Raw genomic sequence first — 17,761 nt, forward strand, 5'->3', positions numbered from 1 at the left:
ATTGAAAATGTACATGTTTATTATTATTATTATTATTATTATTATTATTATTATTATTATTTATTTATTTATTTATTCATTTTCTTATTTATTTATTATTTGTTACACATAATACCATTAGTGAACTTAAATTTACCACTTAACATTTTTTTTTACCTCTGAATATACAGATTTCCACACTTCATGTTGTAAATACTGAATCTGCCATCACAACTTGGTCCAATTTGATTTAAACAGGTTTAATAAAGTTTTATTGAAACATTGTACATGGTGTTAGACTCTATTTTGCTGGGGCCACTAAAACTTGGTCTTAGCATATGTTTTGAGTCTAATTATGAATTTGGTTTGTGATTGGATTTAAATTTGAAGTACTTAAAAGAACAAAAAATATATTTTTTAAACGTGTTTGTTTACTCAATCCAAGCTGTGAAGTTTTTCGGCTTTATAAAACTACAAAGGAAATGATTTACTTCGTGATTTCAGTTTGTAACTTGAAGTTATCATGTTTAACTCTGTGAAGCAGAGCAATAAGTAGATAAAATAGTGTGTCTTGAGAAGGTTTCATGATGAATCCTGCTGAATTGGCTAACCAGCACTGTGTGGACAGTGGAGCGGTGGCTAGCACCTGAAAGTCTCCTGAAAAAGCAGACACCTGCCTCTGTCTCTGGGTTTAGATCCCATGATAGTTGGGAAATTGAAGCAATTTAAGCTTATTGAAAATTGTCTTTTGTTACTCTGCTGTCTTCATTTTGGTCCAGCTAGCTTACATTCTGTCATAAAGCTCATTACTGATAACTTCAATCCAACGGCATTAAATGACAAGAAAATACAGGCCATCCACCAATACACTTCACACACTTGTTTCTGTTAAAAGCAGCTATTTTTATTACAATAGTACATGTATATACAGCAAAAGGCACAGTAGAAATACAGAACGGAAGGTAAGCGGGCACAGTCGGTGTGAGGTTTGTGGTTCTGGTTGGGGACTTAGAAGCACTTCCTGTGGACGATAGAGGGGCCTGCCTCATCGTACTCCTGCTTGCTGATCCACATCTGCTGGAAGGTGGACAGGGAGGCCAGGATGGAGCCTCCGATCCAGACGGAGTATTTCCTTTCAGGTGGAGCAATGATCTGCAGAGAGGAGCGGATATTAGCACAGGGATGTTTTTACAAAATGCTGAGTTTTTTCTGCTTCACAGGGGGCTGGGCTCACCTTGATCTTCATGGTGCTTGGGGCCAGGGCGGTGATCTCTTTCTGCATACGGTCAGCGATACCAGGGTACATGGTGGTACCACCAGACAGCACATTGTTGGCGTACAGATCCTTACGGATGTCAATGTCACACTTCATGATGCTGTTGTAGGCGGTCTCATGGATACCAGCGGACTCCATACCTGTGCAGGTGAGATCAGAGAGATTCTCAGGAAAATGCACAAGTAGCACAATCAAGAAGTAAACTAAATAAACAATGTGGAGTTTCACCAGATAAATATGACAGTTTCATCATTACTCACCGATGAAGGATGGCTGGAACAGGGTCTCGGGGCAGCGGAAACGCTCATTGCCGATGGTGATGACCTGACCGTCGGGCAGCTCGTAGCTCTTCTCCAGAGAGGAAGAGGAGGCAGCGGTGGCCATCTCATTCTCAAAGTCCAGAGCAACGTAACACAGCTTCTCCTTGATGTCACGAACAATCTCACGCTCAGCTGGCAGGGGAAGATGTCATAGGTAAGTCGATCGATGTTGAAAACACACTGACAGACACATGATGGCCAAGAAACACAGATGGATCGTCTTACCAGTTGTGACGAAAGAGTAGCCGCGCTCAGTCAGGATCTTCATCAGGTAATCGGTCAAGTCGCGACCGGCCAGATCCAGACGCATGATGGCGTGGGGCAGAGCGTAACCCTCATAGATGGGTACGTTGTGGGTCACACCATCACCAGAGTCCAGCACAATACCTGTTCATACAAATAATCAAGTCTTAAAGACATCCCACACAGAAAGCATCTTTTATCTATCTAGGGAGATTAGGCTGATGGTTGAGACTCACCGGTGGTACGACCAGAGGCGTACAGGGACAGCACGGCCTGGATAGCCACGTACATGGCGGGGACGTTGAAGGTCTCAAACATGATCTGGGTCATCTTCTCCCTGTTGGCTTTGGGGTTGAGAGGAGCCTCAGTAAGCAGGGTGGGGTGCTCCTCGGGGGCCACACGGAGCTCGTTGTAGAAGGTGTGGTGCCAGATCTGCATGATAGTAAAAGTTAGGGTCTCAGTTTGGAGGTTTTGGTGACATTTTCTGTTTTCTGTGTTCTTCATCTGGCCGTAGAGTCTCACCTTCTCCATATCGTCCCAGTTGGTGATGATGCCGTGCTCGATGGGGTACTTCAGAGTCAAGATACCTCTCTTGCTCTGAGCCTCGTCTCCCACGTAGCTGTCTTTCTGACCCATGCCCACCATCACACCCTGAGAACAAACAAAACACACATCAGAAACTCAGGAACGAGATGAAGAAGTGTCACATGAGAGTCACATGAATCTTCTTTTCGTGGTCCCTACCTGGTGACGGGGGCGTCCAACGATGGATGGGAAGACAGCGCGGGGGGCGTCATCACCGGCAAACCCAGCCTTGACCAGGCCAGAGCCGTTGTCGCACACAAGGGCGGTGGTCTCGTCGTCGTCACACATGTTTGGTCTTTATTGGATGGCCTTCTGTGCAGATCAGAGCGTGGAAACACAGGTAAGACATCAGCTTGTGCCACACTTGCGTATTGTCTAATGGCTTCAGTCTTCCTTATTAACTTAAGCTGCATATTGAATTTTTTAATCAAAATTCCATTCGAACGTGTAATTAATCCATTTAATCACTGATCATGCGATTCCTCGAAACAATGCAGCGCCATGTAAAGTATGAAGACACCTCTGAGGGCTCTAATCTCTCTCAGCTGCCTGGAAAGCCAAAACAGGACATGGCTGGACCCCCAACACTCACACACTCACACACACTCACAGGTCTATTTTAAGCTGTGGGACCCTTGTCACCCTCACCCCCCTTCCCCTCCGTTCTCCAATCTAAACATTAAGCTGTAGCTAGTTAACAGCTGAGGCGGTGTGTCTTTTGACGTGTGGCGGCAGAGGTTTCAGTCCATCCTCAGCTGTCACACACACACACACACACACACACACACACACACACACACACACACACACACACACACACACACAGTGGACCCTTCTGTTTGAAACCAGACCATGTGTTGTGATGGTTCCTGGATTTCTGATGGCAGTCTGCATCCCGAGTACTAGCATCCTCTTCTAATGTTCGTCCCTTCTTAATCAACATTTGTAAGCTCTACTGAAATTATTTTTCCTTAAGCATCGTTTTTGATGTTTTCAAAGGGATTGACCTTTTAACCCTTTAACTTTCATTTTTTTAATGCAGAGGAAATGCAGCCTACTTAATATTTTACCCTTTAGCGATGTAGCCAAGACAAAAAAGAAGTGTTTTTTTATTTTATTTTTTATGGCGTTGGAGCATGAAAACCAGAAACCAGAAATCAGAGAATTTCAAAATGTTTTCAGTGAGATATAGAATATTAAAAAAATGCTCTAACAAACAGTTGAGCTGCATGTTAAAGGGTTAAAGCATCAAAGTGTTGCTTTAGAAACATATGATTGCTTTCTTTCTTTATTCAAACTTCTTTCTCAAGATCTTCATGAGGCTTTCTATGACGTTACTCCCAAAAATTCAAGTCAAGACATACCCTAAACAATGCTACCTCAAATAATTTTAGCTAGACTTGCTAATATTTGTTTAACTTGATTTTTTTCAGCTGGTGAAAGCCTATTTTTTTGTTTTGTTATTGGACCACAATTGGCAGAGTGACACTAAAACTTGTAAATAAGATGAAAATATCCCAGCACTCACAGTTGGTTTGGTGTTAAAACAGCTAAATCTAATCCAAACTACATCTATCAGAGGACACATTATGTGTTATCTGGTTTACCATCTATCTAAAGTGAAAGCTTCCTGCCTGACACTCTGGAGCAGCAGCAGCATCTTTTCAACTTCAGAGTCTTTTCTTGGCAGCAGGTTACAGTCACTTCATCCTCTCCCCTTTTCTGTAAACTCTTTCTCCCTCCTCTACCCTGAGCTAGCATCCAGACGCAGCTTCAAAATATTAAATATCTCCATGTTCTAACACTGATGTATGCAACAGCGGAAGCAGCAGCCCATCCTCCCTCATCCCCACACTCCCAACTCCACCCAACAGCTGAAACACAAGAAGACTGTGAAGGACTTACCAAGTTGTTACCTCAAGACTGGAGTTTCCACTGGGACAAAGGGGTGAGGGTGTGAGGGGGTCCTTAAATATGTCCCGGTGTCCTGAGGCCGGGAGCTGGGGGGCGGGCTCAGGAGTTCACACAAGCCCAAATTAAGTGCTGCTTGGCTAAATGGTTCAGAAAAGAGACTCCAGTGTCCAGAGAATGACGAGATGTTGCCTTGGATGAGGAAGTGATCAGTACGAAGAAGTATTTTTTCTTACAGTGTAAAAACAACATTTTAAAGCTCCTCTAAGTAACGTATAGTTGGGTCGATTTCGGCGCCCCCCATGGACCAGTTAGTGGCTATTGTCTCTTTGCCAGTCTAATAAAATAGTTAATGTTTTCTGTTAAAAAAAGAAGCACCAGAAAAGTAAACAGAGGCTTTTTGTAGCCTGATCGAAATAATTGGATTGATTTTTTTTTTTTTTTAACCTGTTTGTTTTTATATTTTAGCTGGGGGGACTACCAATGGAAATTAGCTTTGGGTACATTTACATTTTATTTTTTAAAGTGTGTATGAATGTACATTGTCCCTCCTTATCAAATAAAATAAAATACATTGAAATTGAAATATTTACCCTGCGGCAGGATGTTTTTTTTAAGGCTTCGCTTCAAAAAATAGATTCAAACATCTTGAAACTTGAAATTCAGATGAAGAAAACATGACAAGATCTCCGACAAAAGTATGATTCAGGAAGAGACTTTAACCAGAAAAATGATGTAAATTAATTGAGCTTGAGTTGCAAATTTACAATATTTCACTGTGAGATAACTTGTTGTGATTCTCCAACATTTGATGAGATTAGCACTCTCACACACTCTTCAGCTGCAGTTTCATTGACTTGATAAGTTCCTCACACACTGCAGCATCTTTCCTCCTCACATACTTAGTGAGCTGCCCTTTGGGTCCCACAGGATGTGCTAATATGACTAAGCTCAAATAGGGCAGTGGGGATGTGGGTGATCAGAAGGTGCGAAGGTAACCGGAGCTCCCGTCTGAGTGATCTTGCAAGTTAAGGAGCCGTCTAAGGAGACCTGCCTGTGAGTTCGCCAGAGTTGTGGCATGTGTAAGGAAGAGGGGAAAGGAGGGGGTGAGACATGCCAGACAGCTGACTGATAGGCCGCGTTGTATGAGGGAGGAGGAAGCTGAGGCTAAAACCCAGACCCCCAACAGACGACAGATCCCAGGGACAGCCTGTGCTTGGAGCGACGAGTGTCTGTCCCGAGCTCTGATTGGCTCCAGTGTCTCCTTTTAGGGGAATGGAGAGGAACAGGTGCCAGAGGCTGCATGCTGGCTTGAATTCAGGCTCCTTATTCGTCACTTTGATAAGCTCCCCGAGAGCCTGTATCCCCATGCTGGAGCCCTGGCCGGCCAAAGTGAGTACTTTAAGAATGTAAATACCCCCCACGCCATCAACACGCTGAAATATTCCATTTGTAGCCGTGTGGTGTAATATACCTAAGAGAGATATACGCTACTAACCCACTTGTCTACTTCTATGTTTTTACATGACAGGTACCTCATTCCTTTAATCATGTGTAAGGTTTTAACCCAAAAATACACTGCAAAAAACAGAAATTTCAGCAAATGTTCTGTCATAATTTTAGTAGAAAATGTCTTTTTAGACTTGAAATGAGCCGCAGTCACCTGATTAGTCAAGAAAAATGTCTTATTTCAAGTTATTTAAAGAATAAATTAGATTTTTTTAATTGTTGCAAGCAATTCAGGCCTCATTTTTGTCTTAAAATCACTTAAAAACAAGATATTTGTCTGGATTTATCAGTTAAATGTGGCTCATATTGAGTATAGCAGGACAATTTTTACACAAAATATGACAAAAGTGAAGATTTTGAAGGTTTCCTGGAGAATCGTCACACTTTCTTTTTATTTACAAAGTACAATCCCAATCTGATGACCAACTGTTCAGACCAGATACGATAAGTTAACTTTGTCATAAATAAAATGATGGACAGATGTATTAAACTCGGTATGAAAGATCAACAACATAAAACACATTTTAAGAATTCTTTGGTGCAAAGAAATTGACCAACTAGAAGCTATAAACTTTAAGCTGTGGTCAGTTTTATATTAGTATAACTGAGGATTATTACTGTAAAATATGGTGTGTACGTATTTGCAGTGAATACTTATTTGAGAAGTATGGAAGCCCTAAGCAGACATGCAGCCACACATTTCAATCACCCTGTTTTTTGGTGATAACATGATGTTTATAGTTGTTCTTATAACTAATTATAATCATTTAAATTTTTGGCTGATACCGATGTCCGATATTAATATTGTTGTTATGTCTGATAACTGATATTCACTGATTTGATATTGGTTAAAACAAGGAAAAAAAAAAAATTGAGATGATGTGTCGAGGTAGTTCAGAGAGAAAGAGCGGCACAATCGTGAGAAAAGACGATCATGGAGAGGATCAATGGATGAAGCGCCCGGGATGAACGTGATCAAAAAGGTAAGTTTTGTCTGTTTTTGGATCAAAAACAGAAAGAGAAACATAAAAGAAGAGGGGGCACTCTTTGTAGGTAGTTTTGATGTTTACATAGTCACAGAAAACAATATTATTTGGGTCTTGAACGATCGTTCAAGATGCTCTAAAAATGCCGGCAGCTAATGAATTAACATCAGCCGATACCAATATTGATACCAATATATCGTGCATCCTTTAAAGAAACATTTAAGTAGTTTTAATATGAGTGGGAAATGGCAGTATGGCATGTAGTCTAACTAGCCCAGTGGTTCCCAAAGTGGGGAAGAACAAAACATTGACAGTGGGGTCATGAATCCATTATTGAAAAAGAAATACACAAACAAAAATAGAGGTTAAACCATGCAAACAGAAACTTTTTGATCTCTTAGTCACAATTTGTAGCTACATGACCCTCTAGATGACTAAGCCAGGATAACAATGGTGTCAATAGTGGCAGATTAATTCAAAAATAGCAATATGAGCACACAGGTAGTCCAATCTTCCAGCAATCAGCTATATGAAGTGTCTTAGGGGGTTTTGTGTTTGTTTTTGCCTGTTTTGAAAAGTTTATGAACCCTTGACGAGTTTACTGTATTCCTTGATGGACACTACGTTCTTATCAAGGGAGACCTAGCACTGAAATCCTGAGTTGACATGATGGATATCTGTAAAATTGTACCCTATGCAAGTAGCGGATTGAAAATATCTATAATCAAATAAAGAAGAAGTATGATGAAGCATTAACAGAAAAAGTCCAATAGAGGTTTATTTTCAGCACTTTTTAGATGTTTTTTTTATGTTTTGATGTAGTGGAGTGTTGTTTTATGTTGCATTTGCAAGGATAGTACACACAAATTTATGGAATTAGCTTTACATTACTGGAAAGTTGTTGCTTTTCACACTGTCCCATTGATTGAAAGTTGGTGGTGAAGAAAAACTAGTCGTTCAGAGTTGGAAAAAAGTGATGTTGCTTGTTAAGCAGTCATGGATGTTAATGCTGTTTCTTAAGTTTGAGGGGTATATCTTAGCATGTTTGATTAAAACGGTGAATGATTTTCACAGTAACTGTGTTCAAAGGGAAATTTTATCAATACGTTTCAGTAATAGAGTACAGTGACTTTGTTGTTCTTAGACTACCAGCTTGATTATTGATCAGAATTAAAAGACTTTTAAATGATCTGAAATAAAAATGAAGTTTAACCACAAAAACAGTCCCAATGAGTGTCTGTACTGAACTAAATTTCTGAAGCAGAGACATCGGGTTAGTTTCTGGATGTGCTCCATGCTGTGTTTTGTCAACATCTCCCTTCATGTCAGGAAGCACTTTTTGGCCGAGTCCTGTCTCTATCACTGGCTCTGTATCAGGATCAGACACACTGGTCCTAAATGGGTCACAGTTTTGAGGCACATTTGTCCTAATAAGGACATGGAGGAAGCACATGGTTTGTCTGTCCTGACAGCTGCCCCCTCTGCAGTTAACCCCCCAAACTCCTCCAACACACACACATACACACACTCACACACATGCAGGCACACTTAAGCAGCTGTTTGCAGCAATTGGTCTTTACAATCAGTCCTGTTATGACAGTGGTTTGTTTACCATGTACAATATGGTTTGAAATACAACGATGTATTACCTTAAGAGCCAGGAGCACAGATTGAAATTGGTGGATTTTTGTTTTTGCAACAGTTCAGAGTGACTTTCTCTTTCCAGGTGACCTTTGACCTCTTAAAATGTGAGGAATTGGAAATGAAATCAAGCCAAATGCTTCCAGTTACTACTTTCCCTTGCTAAAGATGGTAAATTTGTTAAAAAATTCTGTTTATATCCCTACATACAAGGCTTTGATTTTTCCCGCAAGCTGGAATTTTTCTTCTTAAAATCATTTATCAAATGTGCTTTTTAAAACTGTCTCACATCTGTTCACTGAGTCCAAAAGCTTACACTGGCTAGGACATGTCTCTATAGATGAGCACATTTCATTAACAGTCGCTGACAATGAGAATGCATGCAGTGTTGTTCTTGGCACCAGCCGTCATCATCGTAACGTGCTTCATGCCTGCTGTAAACAGCTGAGGGGAGCTGACAACTGCTGGTTGACAGATAAATCAGCACAATCAAAACAGTTACTGTCCTTTAAATCACTCTGAGGTGAGAAGATACGTCAAATGTGACAGCAGGGACACCTGTTTTGTGAATTTTTTGTTGTTAATCATATCCACAAATGTGTTAGCAGTGTCACAATGAATACCTGAATAAAAATTGAATGCTTAATTTCATGTATTTTTTTATTTTCTCATGTGTAATTAAATTCCACACCTTCAAATAAACTAATTATGTAACTTGTGTCCTGATGGAGTCTAAAGAGGTTTACTATACATGGCCAGAGACGTTCAATCATCCATGAGTAGTTCTCCTCAGTATCTTTGTGCTTTGAATGCATGACAGGGCGTGTTTCCCTGAGTGCTGAGGCCTGTGTAGAGCAGACACTATCAAGCACTGCCAGCAGATAATGTCAGCTCTATAAATATATGGGGTGCTCTGAGAGTTTCCATGTCAGCGCGCCATTGTCCTGCACTGTGAGGGGATTTGCAGATTCACAGAGGTGTGTGTAGTTTAAGGGGTGGTGTTGTGTCAGCAGTATTTACAAGACATAATGGCTATGTAAGAATACTTGAGGACTCAGTGGATTAAAAAAAAACACTAACAAGGTTTCAGCTAGTGCTTCACTGACTGATTTATAACCCTCACGGCTTGAAAATGCTCTTGTCTGATACACAGGTTGCTACTGTTTGTTATCAAATGGGCTAAAACTGCCTGGAACTCCTAAAGAAAGAGATAAAATAGTGGAGTGCTAAAAAAAATAGAATAAAAATGAAAATTAGACAGGGTCAACTTACCACAGAAGATGCTTAATCATCCTTAATCTTCCCTTTGGGTGTCACAAAGGTCTGGTGCCTATCACAAATGTCTTTGGGCACAAGAAGGGTATTCCTTAAACAGGCTGCCTGCCAGCCTGATATTTATTTTTCGTAAGTTTAAGGCCATAAATAGTATAATGTATTGCAACTGTTGTGTAAAGTGAAGCTAAATTACATCTTCGTATCTGTTGGTATCAATGCACTTAGTTGACTCGCAAATAAAACGGCGAGGGTAATTTTGCTAATATGGCTCAAGCTTACAAACTACTGTTTGGCTCGAACAATACAAGCCTTAACTTTGGCTTCCTAAGTTTTATTTCAACTTTCTTATCTTATATTATCCCCACTTTCAATTTGCTCGTGTGAAAAGCTCTTTTCACTTTCTTTTACACCCCTCCGCCATGTTTGTTTCTTAACTACAACGACAACCGTTGACGTACAGGAATGACAGGCACGCGCAGCCCCTACTACGCACTTCATTAGCTGATGGGCCATAGCAACGGGAAGTGAGTCCCTAACAACAGACAGTGAAGGAAGCCTGATGCTAACGTAGCAAAAGCTGCTAAGAACAGACTGTTAAGTAGAAATTTAACACACCCATAATTTTCTGTTTGTGTTTTAGGATTTTAATATGGAGGATAACAAGCAACAAACTCGTCCCAAACGTATTTTTATCAACGACGTCCACAGGTACTCCTCGAAACACATAGCTAAGGTAACGTTAGCTCACGGAGTAACTACCATCCGGGTTTTCATTAGTCTGTTTACATTATTTTTCTGATGACTCTTTCAGTTTTTGTCGACGTGTGTGACAGGGGAAACCCCAGAAGAAGAAGAGGCAGAGGACACGTTGGAATCCCCACGGGATGAACCTGCTTTTATCATAGTGGGGACTGTGTCTGCTGACAGCAAAGAGGAAAAACTCAGCTTTCTACACGAACAATACACGGTATGAGAGAATACTCCCACTATGCTGCAAAGTGGGGAAGAAATATTAACTTTTCACTCAACTGCAGTTGTTTGACAGCTTGAATATACTTCACAAAAACAACATTTAACCTATACTTGGCATACTAAACAACCTGAGTATGGATCTGCCTTTCATTTTAAGTGATTTTCAAGGTGTGAACTGGTTTTAATGTAAAAAAAAACTGTGCAAAAAATTAAAAATATAGAAATAATAACTAATTTGTTGTACGATCTCATTTTGGAAGTCACCAACTCAAGATGAGCTCCTTCAGTGCCTGCTGGAGTGTGATGTTGTGGTGTACAACATATCAGAGGCTGATTCACGACAGCAGATTGAAGAGGCAACATGGGCGCTTACAGGTACAGGAATACGTTTACTCCTTGATCTCTTTTCTTTTTGTGGATGCTGCTTAACTTTCCTTTTATATTTTAAACAGCGCTTCAAGCGGAGATGGAGAACTTTGAGTCCCAGAAGATGTTCATCTTAGTCTCTACTGTGATGACCTGGGCCATGACAAAGCTTCCGAATCCAGTAAACCATAAATTAAAATCATACCATACAACTGTGTGAAACACAAGCTGTGTGAGTATAATTTGTTTGTTTTTCAGGATGAAACAGATGTGCTCACAGAAGAAAGTTACATAAGAAGAAGACCACATCTCAGTTTCAGAAACCATCATAATCTGGAAAAGCTTGTCCTGAAACTGAAGGGAGGCGTGAGTAGATCTGGATGAAAAGTTCAACACATGTAAAACTAATTTAGGGTGGGACATGGCTGTTAAGAAGCACAATATCATGTCTTCTAATCTTTCAGAAAAAGTCAAAGCTAAGGGGCTATGTTGTGGGTTCTGGTCATCAGTATGGAAAGGGGGAGAACCTGTTTCACTTCTATTTCAAGGTAGGTAATAAAAAGAAAGTCAAAATTTGTGTTTATCCTACTTTGCCTTATAGACATCTTTTTTTTCTTGTTCTGTAAATTTCACTTCCTTTTCTACGTGTGAGCAGGTGTCTTGGTTGATGCAGTTCCCCAAAGTTCCCTTATTCGGACAGGGCACAAACTGCATCCCCATGATTCACATAAACGACCTTGGAGGGTGATTTTAACTTATAGTTTTTCTACAGATATACTATAATTTGGTTTCTGACATAAAATCAGTGGGGTTATACTTTTTTCCTTTTTTTAGTGTGATCCAAAACATCATTGAGGCCAAGCCAAAGATTAAACCAAAATATATTCTTGCTGTGGACGACTCCAAGAACACTTTGGAGGATATTGTGATGGTAAACATTTGTAAGACTTACAAGTGACAGTGAACTGTATGTTTCTAAGAGATATTTTTGTAATTAATATTTCTAACTTTAATGATGTGGGGTGGTTTTTTTTTACATTTTTCCTATAAGATGATAAGTGAAACTCTTGGTTCTGGAAAAATCAACATACTACCTGAGGATGAGGCCATCGCCATGAAAGCTTTCACAGTAAGTATTTAGTTGAGTCCTTGAACTTAAGTGTGGTCTAGATCCCAAACTTTTCAGCCCATGACTAAAATAGCTGTGACAGATACTGGTGATGCCTGCTGTAGAAAAACACTAATGGGCTAGTACAGAAAAAGGCTTAAGCTAACAAAAAAAAACTAAGATACTTAACCCAGCTGATCTGTATAAAATTAGACTACCTTTGTGAATATACTGCTGTGTTTTCGAAATTAATCTGGCACCACTGATACAGTTTTTATCCTGGCTTAGTCAAACAAATGTGGAAGCATACAAATATTTTTTGTTTACATGGAATTATATGTCATTTTCCCCCTATATTTGTTTATGTATTTAAGGTAATGGATGAAATGTACAATAGTAAACACTTTTTGTAATCAATTTTTTTTTTTTTTTTTTTTTTTTTCCGGTAAACAGATACAATGATAAAGATAGCATTGTATCACTTTAAAGTTGAGTGAGACTATGTGTGATAAACTTGATAGCAGAATCTAGAAGTAAATAAATGAATAATAAAAAAAAAACAAAGGAAATCAATCATTCAAAGCAAAAGAAGAAAGTAAGGAAGGAAAGAGAAAAAAACAGCGAAAAAAACCCCCAAAACAACAAAAACAAAATAGAACAAAAAAAAGCAAAAAAAAAAGCAAAAAAAGAGAAGAAACAGTTTTGGATTTTAGTAGGCATTTTGCAACCCCTAACAGTGTCAGTGAAGTGATGATGCTGCCGTTTGCCTCCCACGTCTCGTTGCGAAATATTTTTCCAGCAAATATTTGATACAAAACTCTTTGTGATCATAACCCTTAAATATCTCCCTGATTTTAGCCAGAACAATTGCAGTTTTTGAGCATCAACTTGCGCCTGGATGCTTCAATCATTAGAGACTCCTTCAGTCTCCACTGGACATCAGAGCGTGGGATACTTGAAAACATTTTGAGTGTTGTAAAGGAGTACAAAGACACCAGGCAGCTACTTGTAAGTATGAATGAAGATCTAAAAACACTTAAAATATTGTTTCTTTGGATTTTACATGAAAATAAAATTGTCCTAAACATCAAACTACTTGAATAAAGTTGCATTTATTTACTTTGAGTCCTGATTTCCTCAGCCAATCAGAATTTGCCTTGTTGGACCTCCAGCTGTGGGTAAAACCACCTTAGCGAAGAAGCTCCGCAGTTATTACCAAATTCACCACATCAAGATCAAAGAGGTCATCGAGGAAAAGCTCACACAGCTGGTGAGTTCCCTTCATCCCTCTGTGCTGTCAGGTTACCAGAGGAGAAACACTGCCCTCTAGTGGACATTGTTATTGAAGGATGTGATTAGTTTCATGGAAACAGAGGTTATGTTTTTGCAGGAGGAGATTGTGAATGGAGCTGAACATGAAGCTGAAGAGGTAGCTGCTGCTGCACAGAAACAACTAGACACTTTGAGGAAAAGCATGGAAATGAATGAAGGTTAGTGACAAAGCTAGAGCTGCTCTGGTGATGTAGATAAAGAAGTTTAAGGTTAAGCATTCAAAGCACTCCAAAACATGAGGAAAGGTTTTGGAGCTTCATTTTAACACTGGGATATCTGGATTAATAATACCTCATTGTTAAATGGACAGTCTGTTAGGGTAGAATAGAATAGAAAATACTTAATTTATACCTGAGGGGAAATTCAGGTGTCACAGCAGCAATCAAGAAAAGAAAAGTAAGAAAGTGTATAGAAAGTGCAAAAAGCTCCATAAGAAAATAGATGCTGACAATTTGTCCATCATTGTCCAGTCAGCCAGCCTCCACCTCCACAGGGTCCAGGACTGAGCTTCTTCAGCAGTCTGTCTGGCGTTCATGTCAGTTGTTAGCTCAGTTAGCTATGTCTATGAATAGCATGATGCTACTCTACATTCCCAATAACGATGGATGGAAGAACAGGTCCATGTCGTCACTTCTTAGCTTACACCTGAGAACCAGCACGTCATCCTCACCTCCTTCCCCTCACCTTGTGGGGAAACAGCTGGCCCTGCACCAGTTAGCATTGACATGCTACAGGCTGCTAACAGCTGATTTCACATGTGAACAATGCAGCCATGGTTACATGTAGGATCTCCAGACAAATACAGGAGAAAAAATAGTACAAATATCACTGAAGACAAAACCAGTTTGTTGTCCAGGACCAACAAATGAGCCATACAAAGTAATGACCTACTCCAAATGCAAAACTGACGAAGAAGAGATGAAAAAATTACAAGAAACAGACAAGGAAGAGAGAGCTGCTGCAACAGGGTGGTGCCTAGCAACTTTTTGCATCCCATTGTAAGTTTTAACTCCTGCTTTGTAGGTCGACTGGCAGATCAACTCGTCTTTGACATGTTGCGAGAAAAGCTGCTTTCAAACCCATGCAGGAACCAAGGGTTTGTTCTTGATGGCTTCCCAAAGATGTATAAGGAGGCACGGCTGATATTCAGCGGTAAGTTTAAACTATTTATCTTATTAAAGTATAGTATGTATCAGAGTTTTTGTTTCAATAATGTGAATGCAGACTTTTTATTTCTCAGAGGAGGCCACAGAGGACCAGGGGTCAGTGACTCAGATACCTGCGTACGACAAGGAGATCATTCCAGGTTGGTTTTTGTACTTTTTAGTTGAACTGAGCTCAAAAGCACTTGAAGAAACATCCATCTTCCTCTGTGTTTTTGCAGAGCACGTTTTTGCCTTGAACGCCTCGGATGATTTCCTGACAAAGAGAGCTCAGCAGCTCCCACAGAGAGAGGCAGAAGAGATACAATACACCCAGGAGGAGTTCACAGCTCGGCTGAAGAAATACAGAGAGCTCAATGCTGCTGAAGAAACCCTGCTGGATTACTTTGACGAGATCGAGATTCATCCTGAACACATTGGTAAAGAATCAACGTCTAAAACTATTGAGGAAGATTTTTACAAGATATGGTTTTCCTTTCAGTGAGTCTGACTCATTACTCTCCAGAGATTACTGCAGGTGATCCAGAGTACAAGGCAGCGATGAAGAAGATCATTGAGATAGTGGGGACTCCCAAGAACTACGGCCTGAGTCCAGAGGAGCAGGAGGAGGAGGACAGGAAGAAAGAGGAAGTGAGGAGGCAGAGACTGGCTGCAGAGGCCGCTGAGAAGAAACAAAGGAATGAAGCAGCTCTGGCTGAGATGGCTGCTCAGTATGAAGAGTGGGTGAGTAAGAGAATGTGCACAGAACACAGATTAAACCTTAAATAAAAAAAACACTTTCACTTTTAACAGCAAAAGAATCTGTGTGAGCTGAAGAGACAGGAGCAGGAGCTGCTGGAGGCTCGCTGTCTTCCTCTGAGGAATTACCTGATGAAGTATGTGATGCCTTCGCTCACTGAGGCTATGCTGGAGTGCAGCAAAATCAAACCAGAGGACCCTGTTGACTTTTTGGTATTTACAAAGTGCAACACTTTAAATTAATCAAAACACCTCCTAAAGATTTGAGAGTAAAACTTCCTCTGCTTTGTTTCTGCAGGCTGAACATCTGCTGCGCAACAATCACAGAGAACAGCAGTAATGAAAAGATACCACACGTCATCAGAGGGGGTGAATATTCTGCAGTCACAGACATCATCAAAAGACCAAACAACGTTTTTGAATGAGATGCATCATTGTTGTCCAGGTCGTCATAAAAATTGGATCTGTGGTGTTAAGTCATAGAATAGAGTAGAATAGAATTTTTTTTTATACCCTAGAGGAGGAGTCACAGCAGCAAACAAGAAAACAAAAGTAAGAAAGTGTATAGAAACTGCAAAAAGGTCCATAAGAAAGTAGATGATGACAGCTTGTCCATCATTCTCCAGTTCAGCCAGCCCCCACCTCCACAGGATCCAGCTCAGAGTAGCATGATGCTACTCTGTCTCCTAGTGTTCCCTCTGTTGCTGGGTTAGCATGGCTAGCTCGTCCATCTTATTGGAGATAGACCTTACGTTACCAATAACGATGGATGGAAGGACAGGTCCATGTCGTCCCTTCTTAGCTCACACCTGAGAACCAGCACGTCGTCCTCACCTCCTTCTCCTCACCTTGTGGGAAGACATCAGGCCTAGCACCAGTTAGCATTGACATGCTGAAGGCTGCTGATGGCTGATTTCACATGTAAACAATGCAGCCATGATTACATGTAGGATCTCCAGACAAACTCAGGAGAAAAAATAGTAAAAATATCACTGAAGACAAAACCAGTTTGGTGTCCATGACCAACAAATGAGCCATACAAAGCAATGATCCAGTCCAAATGCAAAACTGGCAAAAAAGAGATGAAAAAATTACAAGAAACAGACAAAGAAGAGAGAGCTGGTTTTACAGTCAGCCACAACAAACAGGAGACCCAGCAACATATTCCCCCCCAAAAAACTACACAATAATTAAAACCATGCCCAAATGCCAAGATAAACTGTCACAAACACACAAGATGTACCAGAAATGAATTGCTGGCGTGTGATGAAATGGCACTAACACAGAACTTATATAACCTGCTTCAAACACTTAAAAACTGAAGTCTTCACATGGATGTACACTAATATTCCCCTTGGTACAGGTCTTGGCTTGGAGTGAATGTGAGAGGTTTATGGTTCAGCCAGGTTTCCGCTCATTATGGATCTGTCCTCTTACAGCCTCCATCTGGTCTGTGACTCAGCTCCCTCTGCGCTGAAGACTCAGCACTTACTGGAAGAAACATGCCCAGGCTGGTCCTGATCCAGTGGAGATGTAAACACAGGGAGAATTTCACTTTTCTGCTTAAAAATTGATATAATTTATGATTTAACAAAGTGTGTCAGGGAAATTATGCTGTCACAAGTCCAGACTAAAAAACATAAAAGAAACAAACACTTGTTTTCATTATATATGTTATCTATAGTAGTTCATCTTCTCAACACCAGGTGGCGCAGAAACTCTTTTTCTCAAGACTGAGACAACAATGCAGAGCTGGTATTCAAGTGTCTGTTAAAGTTTTTCACAACCCCAGTTAAAGACAAGTGAGCTTTTATGTTTTAAAGTTTCTTTCTTTGTTTCTTAATAAAAAAAAAAAAAAAGCCTGGCTGAAAAAATTCCTCTGTTCTTTAATTAGTGAAATGTGTGTTTGTTTTTTCCTTTCCTAAAGAATGTGTTCCACTTGTGTTTGGACATTAAAGTCAGAGCGGTGTCTGGAGTTTGCTTTGTTCTTTGTGGCTGACGAACTTTTGAATCCATTAGCAGCTGTCTGCTGGCTCGCTCAGAGTGAATGGAAAGGAAATCATAACAGGAGTTCTTCCGGAGGTGGAGTTCTTTTAAAATTACAAGTTTTTTTTTCTTTTACAGTCAAATGATAAAAATCTCAATGAGGCTTTAGCATGTTGAATCTTTAATTGTGGTGTTTGAACCATTTTAAACTATAAAACAAAGTGCATCGTGGATTGGAGAAATTTTCCACTATATAAACACCAACAAAAAGTTCACCAGCTCTCAATTAATTTTTCCTTTTAATTATTTTTTTTTTTTTGTAATTTTTATTTATTTATGGGTTGTTGTTTTTTTGGTATTGACATAAGTAG

General features: G+C 40.0%; 2 protein-coding genes across 4 annotated transcripts; one reads left to right on the forward strand and one right to left on the reverse strand.

Annotated features, from left to right (window-relative positions):
* Nucleotides 1-922: 922 nt before the first annotated feature.
* LOC141801602 (actin, alpha cardiac muscle) lies at nucleotides 923-10,153 on the reverse strand. 2 transcript variants are annotated; one of them, XM_074684706.1, is made up of 8 exons: nucleotides 9,723-10,153; nucleotides 2,563-2,715; nucleotides 2,341-2,469; nucleotides 2,055-2,250; nucleotides 1,801-1,962; nucleotides 1,516-1,707; nucleotides 1,214-1,395; nucleotides 923-1,131 (listed from the first exon to the last, which is right to left on the reverse strand). In XM_074684706.1, the coding sequence occupies exons 2-8, from the start codon at nucleotides 2,689-2,691 to the stop codon at nucleotides 988-990; spliced, it is 1,134 nt and encodes a 377-aa protein (XP_074540807.1). In that variant the 5' UTR covers nucleotides 2,692-2,715; nucleotides 9,723-10,153; the 3' UTR covers nucleotides 923-987. The 2 variants fall into 2 exon arrangements, with proteins under 2 accessions (XP_074540807.1, XP_074540806.1); XM_074684705.1 differs by lacking the exon at nucleotides 9,723-10,153 and adding an exon at nucleotides 4,309-4,560.
* A 9-nt stretch (nucleotides 10,154-10,162) lies between these two features.
* On the forward strand, nucleotides 10,163-17,254 carry LOC141801600 (adenylate kinase 7-like). Of its 2 annotated transcripts, XM_074684704.1 has the most exons (20): nucleotides 10,163-10,249; nucleotides 10,366-10,458; nucleotides 10,537-10,692; nucleotides 10,958-11,072; nucleotides 11,150-11,244; nucleotides 11,322-11,429; nucleotides 11,528-11,611; nucleotides 11,719-11,807; nucleotides 11,898-11,994; nucleotides 12,115-12,192; nucleotides 13,030-13,179; nucleotides 13,313-13,441; nucleotides 13,562-13,661; nucleotides 14,527-14,655; nucleotides 14,744-14,809; nucleotides 14,888-15,085; nucleotides 15,172-15,389; nucleotides 15,459-15,617; nucleotides 15,703-15,773; nucleotides 16,844-17,254. In XM_074684704.1, the coding sequence occupies exons 2-19, from the start codon at nucleotides 10,375-10,377 to the stop codon at nucleotides 15,742-15,744; spliced, it is 2,097 nt and encodes a 698-aa protein (XP_074540805.1). In that variant the 5' UTR covers nucleotides 10,163-10,249; nucleotides 10,366-10,374; the 3' UTR covers nucleotides 15,745-15,773; nucleotides 16,844-17,254. The 2 variants fall into 2 exon arrangements, with proteins under 2 accessions (XP_074540805.1, XP_074540804.1); XM_074684703.1 differs by lacking the exon at nucleotides 10,163-10,249 and having other exon boundaries at nucleotides 10,257-10,458.
* The last annotated feature ends 507 nt before the right edge of the window (nucleotides 17,255-17,761 follow it).

This window comes from Halichoeres trimaculatus, unplaced genomic scaffold (genome assembly GCF_033239565.1).
Source record: "Halichoeres trimaculatus isolate MK-OKI-2021-1 unplaced genomic scaffold, fHalTri1.1 fHalTri1_scaffold_13, whole genome shotgun sequence".
Classification (NCBI taxonomy): domain Eukaryota; kingdom Metazoa; phylum Chordata; class Actinopteri; order Labriformes; family Labridae; genus Halichoeres; species Halichoeres trimaculatus.

Excerpts from the sequence above, each read along its gene's own strand:
- LOC141801602 (XM_074684706.1), bottom strand. The coding sequence starts at position 2,691 with ATGTGTGACGACGACGAGACCACCGCCCTTGTGTGCGACAACGGCTCT. Across the intron at positions 2,470-2,562 it reads TTGGACGCCCCCGTCACCAG|GGTGTGATGGTGGGCATGGG; the intron begins GTAGGGACCACG and ends GTTTGTTCTCAG. Across the intron at positions 2,251-2,340 it reads ACTGGGACGATATGGAGAAG|ATCTGGCACCACACCTTCTA; the intron begins GTGAGACTCTAC and ends ACTATCATGCAG.
- LOC141801600 (XM_074684704.1), top strand. The coding sequence starts at position 10,375 with ATGGAGGATAACAAGCAACAAACTCGTCCCAAACGTATTTTTATCAAC. Across the intron at positions 11,073-11,149 it reads GGCAACATGGGCGCTTACAG|CGCTTCAAGCGGAGATGGAG; the intron begins GTACAGGAATAC and ends TATTTTAAACAG. Across the intron at positions 14,810-14,887 it reads CGACAAGGAGATCATTCCAG|AGCACGTTTTTGCCTTGAAC; the intron begins GTTGGTTTTTGT and ends GTGTTTTTGCAG.